General features: G+C 44.2%; 1 protein-coding gene across 1 annotated transcript in view; it reads left to right on the forward strand.

The window, feature by feature from the left end:
- The first annotated feature begins 8,417 nt into the window (after positions 1–8,417).
- The window catches only part of HACD3 (3-hydroxyacyl-CoA dehydratase 3), a 37,274-nt gene continuing 33,126 nt past the window's right edge, over positions 8,418–12,565 (forward strand). The window contains exon 1 of the mRNA XM_046007776.1: positions 8,418–8,662. Within this exon, the coding sequence (XP_045863732.1) occupies positions 8,576–8,662 (87 nt within the window). The 5' untranslated portion in view covers positions 8,418–8,575. The remainder of the gene's footprint in view (positions 8,663–12,565) is intronic.

The following is a 12,565-nucleotide window of genomic DNA, read 5'->3' on the forward strand; positions in this document are numbered from 1 at the left end:
CAAGTGTTTGTTGAATCGCTGCCATGTGCTTATCACTGTTCTAAGCGCTGGGGCTGCAAGAGTGTATAAAGTAGACAAGATCCCTGTGTGCAGTTTACACCCTAGTAAGAGGAAAAAGTCCTCACAAAAGGCAAACGAACAACCAAAAAAATGTATGATTTTATGGATTAAAAAAAAACCAACAGTCTCTGGAGAGGTTAAGTCACTTGGCTAATTATGGATTGGTCTAGATTAGATTCCTTGGTTTTCAATTTTATTTTTCTCTCTGGTGGGCTTAAAAAGCCTCAAACCAGAGAAAGCTATAGGGGAATATCTCCAACATGTACCCTGGCAACCTTGCATGTATTACCTAGGTCTCAATGGACCTTGAACCAAAACTTTTCTGAGTCTTAGCAGAAGGCTTTGTGATCCTCCCAGAACAGCAGAGGACGGGAGGCTTATGAGGATCTTAGGGTACTGTCCCCTGACAGCTTCTCATCTCCCAGGTTCTGATGAGGTGTGGGCTTTTTGCCCTACCCCCTCAGAACAGAGCTGCAGAATATAAGAATCACTTGGCTGTCATCTAGAATGGGCTTCTCAGCAGCTGGGTATCCCACAACTTACATCTGGCCCCTTCTGTTTCAATATTCTCTGTTTTGATTTGTGGGACAAGGACCACTGGCCATCAGCACCTTAATGCATTCGTTCTTTTGTTGTATAGGAAGTCATAAACTGTCTGAATCTAAGGTGGCTCGTTGTACTTTTACTGGCTGACTCAGTCAAGCCTGGGTCCTGCCAAGCTTGTATGTGTGCTTGACAAAGTCTACTCAACTTTTTGGGGCCCTGTGCTCTAGGAACTCATCAGGAAAAGGCAAGTTGTCTAGCACATGAGGCTGAATAAATAGCATGGCAGTGTTGACACAGATCTGTGCCTTGATAACAAAAGTCATGTTGCGGCCTAATGGATCACAGGCAGGAAGTGTGAGTAAAACTAGGGTGGCAAGGCCAAGGGAGAACCACTCCTAGGGAAGTCTGGTCTGCATCCAGAAGCCATTCCTGTTTGAGGCAATCAGGTCTTGTCCGGGTCTGGGTTTATGTTTTAGAGACCTTGACAGTTTTCTCATTAGGCCCCAGCAGAGATCAGCCTAAGTCCTTCTGTGTGTAACACTTCATGATCTTCAAGCAGCGGCATTCTTTCTCTGGACTCGTGTAAGAGCATGCACTCCTGGAATCAGCCAGACATGAGTTCACATCCTAGCTCCTCTCCTAACTGACAGTGATATTGGGCTTTCCTAAGCTTGATTTCTTTCATCTGTAAAATTAGTTTGGTAGGGGTGCCTGGGTGGCTCAGTTGTTGGGCGTCTGCCTTCAGCTCAGGTCATGATCCCAGGGTCCTGCAATTGAGCCCCACATCGGGCTCCCTGCTCAGCAGGAAGCCTGCTTCTCCCTCTCCCACTCCCCCTGCTTGTGTTCCCTCTTTCACTGTCTCTCTCTCTATGTCAAATAAATAAATAAAATCTTTAAAAAATTTTTTTTAAATGAGTTCAGTAACATCACTGAAATGAATGAATGAAATATATAATGCATTTAAAGTGCTTAGCAATGCCTAGTGCCCATTAAGCATTCCATTTACTAATTCTATTTATGAATGGTGGTGAATATGTTAAGATCACAGAAGCCTTTTCTCTGAGGTGGGTAGGAAAGGAAAGAAGAGGCAGCAAATGTAAACATGAGCTCTGGATATGTCCCAGAGATCTACTATTGAGGCTGGGGCCATATCCCCAGAAAAGACCATCCTGGCTCTGTCCCTCAGCACTCTGATCTTTGTTTACACACAGACACACATGCACACACACACTGTATCTATACCTATACCTAAAATCAAAGAATCACAGAATCAACAAATTGGGAGTGATTTTGGAGATGGTTAAGCCTAATTCTTTTATTTTACAGAAAGAACAACAAAGGCCCAGAGAGGGAATATGACTTGCCCAGAGTCACACGGCTGCTTATTAGCAACTCTCACATGGAACTTCCAAAATCAATTGGCCACATGTATTAATCTTTTCGTAGGTTTAGAGCATGGCCCAGGCCATAGGAGGAGAAAATTCTGGGAACTCTGGCTTCCAGAGGGACATGCCCAAGCCTTGCTAGGTAACACTACCTCTGCCACCTCCAGGCAAAGACAAGCTTCATTCTTCCAGTTTGAACACAACAGTCTGACACAGAAAGATCCATTCATCATTTCACTACCCTATCATAACTTTTTTTTTGTTTTGTATACATCTCTCACATAGGTATCAGGAGCAATATTTTCAAGCCATATATAGATTTGTACTACATTTCATTTCCTTAGTTTTTCTGTAATTCAACTTGTATTTATATGACCCATTTCACTTCATAGTAAAAAGTATAACCTTGGTTAATTCCAGGCACACCCAATCATTCCCAGGCACAACTCAGCATCCTTCCTGGTGAAGGGGATAATGGCCAGTCCCAGTTCTATACCAGGATCTCCTAAGATGTCCTTTGTCCCAGCTGTACTGGTCAGAAGAGTGTCCTCCTCAAATCCATGTCTATCTAGAGCCCCATAATGTAATCTTCTGTTCCTTTTGCCCCAAATATTAGTCCTTCTTATGTACTCTCCTGAACCTTTACCCATACCCACATTCAGGAAACCGTGGGCCCTGTTGCTGATATTCAACTTTTATCTCCACTAGGCATGACTGTTCCCCAAGGGTCTTGCACTAATGCCTGGTCATGTGCATAGGTTTTGTCTTTCCCTAGATCCCTAAACCTGCCATGGGTGTTGAGGGGAGATCTACTATTCCCTTCAGCTTTGGATAAGCCCTTAAGGGGAGGTGAGGGAAAGATTCAGGTTTTCCCAAGGTCACCCCCTTAGTTCCCTCTGCCCCTTTAAAAAAAAACAACCCTCCCACTGGGGCACCTGGGTTGCTCAGTCAGTTGGGGGGCTGGCTCCTGATTTCGGCTCAGGTCATGATCTCAGGGTCCTGGAACTGAGCCCTGCACGGGGCTCTGCGCTCAGCGGGGAGTCTGCTTAAGGATTTTCTATCCTCCTTCCCTGCCCCTCCCCCTGCCTGCTCTCTCTTTCTCTTTCTCTCTCTCTCCCAAATAAATAAATAAATCTTTTGGGGTGCTTGGGTGGCTCAGTCAGTTGAGTATCCGACTCTTGATTTTGGCTCAAGTCATGATCTCAGAATCCTGACATCCAGCTCCGCATCTGGCTCTGCTCTGGGCACGGAGCCTGCTTGAGATTCTCTCTCTCTCCCTCTGGCCCTCCTCTTACTCATGAGCACTCTCTCTTAAATAAGTAAGTAAATAAATAAATAAAATTTTTATTAAAAAGTAAAATTTATAAATAAATCTTTTAAAAAAATCCTCTTGGGGTTTACTGAACTCTGAAGTCAGGTTTATCATTTGGGTAAAGGCCACCAAGTGGAGTCCCTTAGTTCTCTTTTGACTTTTTTCTCCCTACTCTGCTTGGAAATTTTTTATTTAGTCTGCATATTATTCCAAATATTTTATCATGTTTTATTTTGTTTGCTTTTTTATTTAAAGTTAAGTTACTTAACTTATAGCAATGGCTTCAGGAATAGAATTTAGTGATTCATCACTCACCTGTAACACCCAGTACTCATCACAAGTGCCCTCCTTAATGCCCATCATGCATGTAGCCCATCCCCCACCAACCAATTGCAAATAATTTCTGTTTTACATGTGCATCCAGGTTTAAAGAGAAGAATTTGACATCTCTGTTCTCTGTTCCCATTATTACAACTGCAGAAGAGCAAAGGTTGCCACACCTTACCTCCCTAAATTGGGAAGGATCAAGAGTTATAAAGAGGCAAAACAAAAACCCAAGATACTTCCCTGTATTGCCGCACTACATAAAGTTGCAATTGGAATTTTTGAAAACCATTTTTATTTTTATTTATTTATTTTATTTATTTATTTTTTTTAAAGATTTTATTTATTTATTTGACAGAGAGAGAGAGATCACAAGTAGGCAGAGAGGCAGGCAGAGAGAGAGGAGGAAGCAGGCTCCCCGCGGAGCAGAGAACCCGATGCGGGGCTCGATCCCAGGACCCTGAGATCATGACCGGAGCCGAAGGCAGCGGCTTAATCTACTGAGCCACCCAGGGGCCCCTTATTTTTATTTATGTAATCTCTCCAACACAACACGGGGCTTGAATTTACAACCCTAAGATCAAGAGTCACATGTTCTTCTGACTGAGCCAGCCAGGTACCCCTATAATTGGAAATTTTGTATTTTTTATCATAAATATTTTCAATATTGCTAGTTTCTAATTCACGATTTTGCTCTGCTGTATTGTTCCCCTTGAGTAGTTATACTACCATTTGGTTGGTCATTCTCCTTGTGTGATTGCCAGTGTTTCACCATGTAACACCATGAACATCTTCACCATGGAACACCACAAACACCACGAACCTTTCTTGAAGTTATTTTTATTTTTTAAAAATATTTTTATTTATTTTGAGAGAGAAAGAGCACATGAGGAGGGAGAGGGGCAGAGGGAGAGAGAAAGAATCTCAAGCAGACTCCCTGCTGAGCACAACCCTGAGCTTATGACCTAAACCGAAACCAAGAATCGGACACTTAATAAATGCATTTAGATAGATAGATAGATGATTATCCCTCCTACTATTCCACTATTTTTTTTTAAAGATTTTATTTATCTATTTGACAGTCAGAAATCACAAGTAGGCAGAGAGAGGAAGGGAAGCAGGATTCCCACTGAGAAGGGAGCCCGATGCGGGGCTCGATCCCAGGACCCGAGGATCAAGACCCGAGCCGAAGGCAGAGGCCTTAGCCCACTGAGCCACCCGGGCGCCCCAATTCCACTATTTTTTTTAAAGATTTTATTTATTTGACAGAGAGAGACACAGCGAGAGAGGGAACGCAAGCAGGGGGAGTGGAAGAGAGAGAAGCAGGCTTCCTGCTGAGCAGGGAGTCTGACGCAGGATTCCATCCCAGGACCCTGGGATCACAACCCGAGCCGAAGGCAGCTGCTTTAGGACTGAGCCACACCCAGGTGCCCCCTATTCCACTATTTTTAACCCAAAGTGTAGCACACCAACTGCTGCACCTGGCATTCAGGCAGGCAGTTCAGAGATCCAGGAATTATCATGTAGATCAAACTTAATAGGATGGAAAGGTCCCTGCCCATACCCAACGGGTAATTTTGCTGGGTAATTTTGCACATTGTTCTAGACTAAAGGTTGACAGACTGAGTGGAAGTTTTTTTTCTGTCAATGTCTTGGCTGCAGTGCTCACCCTCTTGGAACAGCTGGGAGGTTACAGGAGTATGGGCTGGGTTCACCCAATGCCTTAATAGGTGCTTGGGCTGACCCAGTGAGTCTCCCTCTCCACTCAACGTAGTGCTGGCTAGATAGACAAACATGATTTTCATTAAGCATAGTTCCCTGGGTGATTCTGGGTGAGGCACAAGACAGCCAAATTCTACAGCTCATTTTCTAAAACTTCTTCCAGGAACAGAAGATTCTGTAAGGAGGTGAACAAGGCTGGAAATAAAGTCTTAAGCACTGAGTGTGTGTTTCATTCACAGCAAGTATTCGGCCACTGCCTCCTGTGGCCTGAGAAGAGTGAGATGGCCCTGGCCCTGGGAAGGTTGCGTCTAGAAGGTAGGACATGGGGACAGTGCTTCATTTGCATTTTTTATTTGGCTAGTATTATCATAACACCCTCAGCCTTACTTTCATCATTCAGCTTGGGTGTGTTACTTGACTTTGTCTTTTTATCCCCTCTGCCATCTTTTAGTTTTGTAATTTACCTGGACGCTACTCGTGCCTCTATTTCATTTTTTTTCTCATTGGATTTCCCCTGGAGAGAGGGGTCCTTAAAAGCTGGTCCCTTTGCAGGAAAATTTAGAAATAGGTAATAAGAGCATTAGAAAGGGCTTACTCTAACTCTCATTTCAGGGATCTGGAAACTCAGTCCAAGAAAAGTTTCCAGTAGGTTAGCCGTGGCGGTTAGTTGAAGAAAGCTGGACAGGCCCCCTTCCCAGAAGACCTGAGGCAAAATGTCAAAATTTAGTCTTTTTGTTTATTAATAGCTTTCACCTTGGATGGAGGTCAGCTGATAAGCCTCAGGTTTTAAGTACCCTGAACTGAACTTATTTTACTGTTTATTACATACCCACCACCAGAATGGTTAAACTGGAAAGACTGAAAATACCAAGGGAATAAAGCAAATAGAACTTTGAAACATTGCCTGTGGGTTTGTAAACTGATCAGAACACTTTGTGATACAGCTTATCGCCTGTGTTAACTAAACTAAAAACAAAAGCAAAATCTGCTTATCTGCTAAGAGCAACATGCATTTCTACTCCTATATATTTGTCCAAGAGAACTAAGCAATTTACATATCAAAAGATAGGTTCATAAATGTTCATTGCGTTCCATTATTTATAATAGCTAAAAATGGGAAACAATGCAAATGTCCTTCATCAAGAGGATGGATAATTAATTTGTGGTATCTTCATACAATGAAATACAACACTGCAGCGACAAACTAAAGCCATTCCATTTAATGAAAGTCAAGAACAGACAAAATCTACTTTATGGTGAAAGAGGTTAGGATAGAAATTTTGGAGGAAGGATTGAAAGGCAAAGGTATACTGATAAGAGAGAACGCCCAGGGATGCTGGAAATGTTCCCAATCTTGATGTAGATGGTACTTAAGTAATTACACAGAAATAAATAAGTAAAAAAAAAAAAAAAGTAAAAAAAAAAGAAATAAGTAAAAATTCAGCTTAAGCTAAACATTTCAAATTTGCTCATTTCCTGTATACCTCAATTTTTAAAAAGTGTCCTACATTGGATCTGCATTGTATTAAAGGCAATGCAATGAAAACACTTTTATCATTTCAAAAATATTTTATTTTTAAAATTCAAGACTATCAAGTTTACTGTTTTCGTTATCCCATACCCAGCAGATTGCATCACCTCCAACCAGTCCGCCTTTTATCATTCCTCCTTACTGACAGGTGGTCCTGCCAAGCACATATTTGATTTGGCTAATTGCCAGTTTGACAAACTTCCCTGGCTCCCAGGAATCTGTGGGATACAGGACAAACATGTCACTGAAGCAAATAAAGACTTTCCCAATTCACTCCTTATCTGCCTTTCTAGATCCAGGTTGACTTCTGTTCTCCGTACCCTTAATACCAGCACACAGAACTTTCCCCATTTCTTCACCTTTGGACTCCTGCTCCATACATCCACTATCCTACCCCTGCTTCTTGCTCTACCAAATCCCTCCTCACATTTCACTCTCCGGCTCTCAAGGACTCACTCTCAAATGTCCACCCATGGTTTCCAAAACCCTCAGTTCCCACTTTCCTGACTTTGTAAGCTCATTGCATTCACCATATTAAAACCCCCATATTTTATACTATCCACACCCTGAATTACATGTTTCCTGAGAGCCTGCATCATTTTTCTTCATCTCTGGATCCTAATACTCAGCACTTTGCTAATTAAATGAGTGCTAACAGAACTGAATTATAAGTTTCATTTTTGTCCCGGACTTCTGGTTTTCACAGTAATGTTGCTTCCTATTAAATTCTTCACTGTGGCAGACTCAGGAAGGAAGGTGGATACAGATGAGATAGTTTAGACACGAATTAGTGTTGTATCTAGTTTGGGTTTCCTATTTTAAGAGAGACAAGTCTCCTGTCCAATAGGATAGCCGCTATTAAGTCGTTATTTAAATTAATTAGAAGTAAATAAAATAGAAAATTCAATTTCTCAGTCTCACCAGCCACATTCGAGTACTCAAAAACCCTATGTGGCTAGTGGCTACCATACTCAACCGTGCAGAATGGAACATTTCCATCACGGCATAAAGTTCTATGGGACTGCGCTGAAAAATCTCTGGCCTTTATAGGCTTACAGATCTCTCCTCTTAGAACCCCCTTCCACCCTCTTCCCACAGTGCTTCCCCTATAACCATCACCATCCTTATTTTGTTCGTCACTGCTGAGTTCCAGGACGGCAGGGACTGCGTCTTACTGCTTTAACTCCAGCGTTTAGTTCTGAAGCCCCGCGCTATACTAATAGGCGCTCAGTAAACGTTGAATTAATAGGTGATAGAACCGGAGGGACTTTCCAGATACACCAGTCCCAAGCCCTTTCCCACGCTGATCAGTCCTTTAGGTGTCTCCAGCATTTTTCTTTTTAAGCCTATCTTCAAGCATGTCCCGGAGAAGAGAGAAAAGCACCACCACGCACCCACCTGCAGACTCTGAATTTTCCCGGCGGCCGCCTCAGACTCTGGCGTCAGCCGCCCTTCCCACCTCTGCCCGGCTCCGCCCCCTCCCTGATGGAGCTGAGGCCAAGAGCACGCGCCGCCCCCGCCCCTAATCTTCATTGCGCAAGCGCAGCCTGCGAGCGTGGGGAGTCTAGAGGTGGCCGGCTGCCGGCGCTCAAGAGCGCGGGGGTTTGTGGCCTGCGTGCGGCCGGCTCCAGTCGCGCACTCTCCTAGGCAGCAAGGCGCAGCGATCCGTCTCCCCGCGCCCTGGGCAGTGTGGCCATGGAGAATCAGGTGCTGACGCCGCACGTCTACTGGGCTCAGCGACACCGCGAGCTGTATTTGCGCGTGGAGCTGAGTGACGTGCAGGTAAAAACCGGTGCGGGCGGCGGGCGAGCGCCGGGTTGCAGCCCCGGGGACCTTCCGATCTCCCCCATCCCCTTTGTCCCGGGGGCGTGCCGGAGAGCCTGCAGTGCGCCAACGGGTTCGGCGACGCGGTGCACTTTCGGCGTCCGGGCCGGGGCAGAGGCTGACCCTCGTCGAGGAACACCCGTAGACCCCGGGCCTGGGGCGCAACCCCCTGAGGGCTGCAGGTACCTTCGGATGCTGCGTGAGCCCTGCGCGGCACTCGGAGGCTGCCCCGGCCTTCTCTTTGTTCACAGTCTGCGGCCTTATGGAGCTCGCGCCCGGCCCCGGAGGCCTAGCCGTCGAGGTTCGGGTTTGCCTAGGCCCTTCGAGGCGTGGGATGAGCTCTTTGGGCCGGGGGTGCAGAATGAACGGTGGCTTGCTGGGTCCTGGCTGGACGTCTGGCGCTGACCAGAGAGGTCCTGCCAGGCCGGTCTGACGTTCTCAAGGCCAGTCGCCGCTGCCCCCAGAGGGGCCACACCCACCTTCCAACCGTTCAGTGATAGAAATCATTCTTGTTAATTTTAATTTTAAAATCCGGAAGACACGGGGAAAGTGATTTTCCCCTTGTTCTGATGGCTGTTAGCTCAGGTTTGCGGAGTTGCATAGAGAACTTAAAAATTAAGTTATATCGAGCTTTTATGTTTGATTTCCTTAGCTCCCTGTATGACCAAGTCCATGCCTCCTGCATGATGGAGGTTCCAGGACCCGTGTACCCCCTGCCTCTCTCCAAACCATCCAGGACTCCAGGTTTTGAGAAACTGTAGAGTTTTCAGTCTGGAATGTTCTTTCTCCAGTCATCCTTACTCCTTATCTGTGACATCTATGGCAATTTGTAACCACCTTCATTCCACCTAACTTTCTCTGCCTTTGACTCAGTGGTTCATATTTCTCTCTGTCCACCTGTGTGGCATATTTCTTGCAAAGTGTAGGTGCTCTTTGGGTATGGATTTGAATTTGTTGAATTGAATCCTGTTTCTGGAATTTAAACCCATTTTCCCATTGAAAGAGAAAGATAGTACTGGCCAGAATGCCTTTAAATAGGATGTGACATTGCATGGCGTGTCATTTAATGTGTTAAATCAGACTGAATTATACTTTTACATCAGAAGATGAGTAAATGTTCTGTGCTGTCTCCCTCTATTCTGCTCCAGGGCATTGCAGGAAAGAAGGAAACAAACAAAATCGTTGTTGGTGGGGATCAAAGTCTCCATCTGGAGAGGGTTCTCAGTAACTGTGGAACATGTATTATGACAGTCTCTTTTTTAAAAAGTAATTTAGTCAAGCGTTACGTAGACCAATTAAATTTAGGCCTTCCCCTCTCTAGATGTTATCATGTAATAAGGATGTCCTATTGTGGGATACTTTTGAAGCTGCAAACACCAAAGGTGTTTTTAGGGGAATAGGATGGTGGTGGTAGTGGAAAGAAATGGAAATTAGTTGGACAAATGAAAGGATGCAACATACTTATGTTTGTCTTGAGGGATCTAAACCTCTTTGTTAAGAAATAGGAGTACGTGTTAATCATCTTTGGTATATTTAGAAATATGAGAAGTGTAGATTTGAAAGCTATTGCAGTTAAAGAAATGCAAAGGTGGAGGAAAAAAAATGGAAGTTTCTTTTGGAGAGAGAAATCCTTTTATTTTGGGGAAAAAATAAATCCCCCTCCCTCACCAAAGCAATGTGTTAATACCACTCATGAAAGAAATCCTCTACCATGTGTGAGGTACTAGAGCTTTACAGAGATGAGTCAGACAGTCTCGGCTTTCCAAGAGCATACTATGTAGAAGAAGCATATTATATACAGACAAAAAGTTTTGTGTAGGAATATGTTTATTGGTAGAATTGGAGTTGGATATGAACCAGGTCTCTGGTGTTAAAGGAATTTGTTACCTCTCTTATGCTTAGTTAGAGATGACTTCCAGAAATGAGATGGAAGTGTTCTTTTTTTTTTTTTTAAGATTTTATTTGTTTATTTAGTTATTTGACAGAGAGAGAGAGAGAAAGAGAGCAAGAGGGGGAACACAAGCAGGGGGAGTGGAAGAGGGAGAAGCAGGCTTCCCACTAAGCAGAGAGCCCGATGTAGGGCTTGATCCCAGAACCCTGAGACCATGATCTGAGCCGAAGGCTTAAAGACTGAGCTACCCAGGCGTCCGGAGATGAAGTGTTCTTATCAAACTGAGATTGGAAGAGTGTTCCAGGAAGAGAAAGGCGTAGACTCTTAGGTTGTTCGACTTGTACCGTGTCAGTGCAACTACAGCCTAAGTGCCAGGGAAACACCCCTGGTTAAACAAGTTGGGTTTATTATTAATTTCAGAAAGAGAGATCATAGCCCATGCGGGACGATGATGTCTCATTAAGGGGGTTAGAACTGATTGTAGGATTTAGATGCTGTCAGAAAACAGGGGCAATTCTGTGGTTGGCTATCAGAATAAATCCTACCTGTAGAGAGGAGAGACTGGCAAAAGAATAAAAGTAATTGGTAGAGAAGTCACAGTCACTCATTTTGGCCAAGAGAAAGGGTGTTTGTTATTTTGGGAGTGGCATAGCAGCCATTTTGTTGGTCTGTGCTTACACAAAATTATGAAATGACCTTTGTCTCATTTCACTGAGGTTTCAGAATAGCCTTGTCCCAGGTTGGTATTGTGTGCCATTATGTCCAGTAGGAGAGTAAGATGGCCGAGCTGTGAGTGACAGGCCACCCTCTGAATGTCAGGGCTGCTGGGTTTTTTTCTTTCTTTCTTTAAATTTCTCAATTGCTCAGTGCAGGGCTGTTGAACCTGTAATTCAGGCTCTGGATGAAACAATTCATTTATTCAATGAAGACCATGTGTGGAGTGCCTACTTTTATCTCATTAAGCTAAGTATTGGGTTGTTGGACAGCTCTCTGTCGCCCCCTGCTTTCTGGCATTTCCCATAGTTACTGAGTTTTTTTTTTTTTTTTTTTAAAGATTTTATTTATTTATTTGACAGATAGAGATCACAAGTAGGGAGAGAGGCAGGCAGAGAGAGAGAGAGAGAGAGGAGGAAGCAGGCTCCCTGCCAAGCAGAGAGCCCGACGCGGGGCTCGATCCCAGGACCCCGGGATCATGACCTGAGCGAAAGGCAGAGGCTTTAACCTACTGAGCCACCCAGGCGCCCCTAGTTACTGAGTTTTAGAGTTGAATTCCAATTTAGGGACATCAACTCTGCTCCCCTCCCTTTCTGAGACACCGAGAACTGTCCAGTTTTCACATCTCTATTCTGTCCTTAGAGCACAGGGCTAGTGGCTGCTGAGAAACATCCACTAATGTGAGGAGGAATGATGCACAATAAAGACTTCCAACAGCAGCCTTGTCTGTGTGTGAGGTGAGCGGTACCAAAGATGCTTGCTGGAGTCCAGGGGGCTAGGGCAAGGCTATTTTCAGAATAGAGTTCATTTTCAAGAAAAACGTAATTGACGGGTTTGTGCCAAGAACCATAGTTGTTAAAGCATTCGTTCATTTATCAAGGTTTTGTTTTGTTTATTTTAGTTGTGTGTGAACAGTGTGCATACCTGTGTTTGGGAGCTGTTTGGCAGACTGTTTTTGTCCTTACTTGATAGACACTTTGGTGGAAAGAGGGGTAACCGAAGAAGTGAGATTGGGGTCTTGCGGTTCTACTTCCTGTCTGGTGGCCGTGGGTAATTCATTTAACCCTTATGTCCCTCGGTTTATTCATCCAGATAAATGTGAATGCACCGAATTCACAGGATTGTTTTGAGGTCTGAATTGGACAATGGATTTGAAGGTGCTTTGTAAATTCTAGTTTGCTATTCAAGTGAAAGGATTATTATTGTGATATTAAACCTTAAAAGAGAGAGAGAAACACAAAGGGCAGTAGAATAGG

Source organism: Meles meles, chromosome 6, assembly GCF_922984935.1.
Source record: "Meles meles chromosome 6, mMelMel3.1 paternal haplotype, whole genome shotgun sequence".
NCBI classification, from domain to species: Eukaryota; Metazoa; Chordata; class Mammalia; order Carnivora; family Mustelidae; genus Meles; species Meles meles.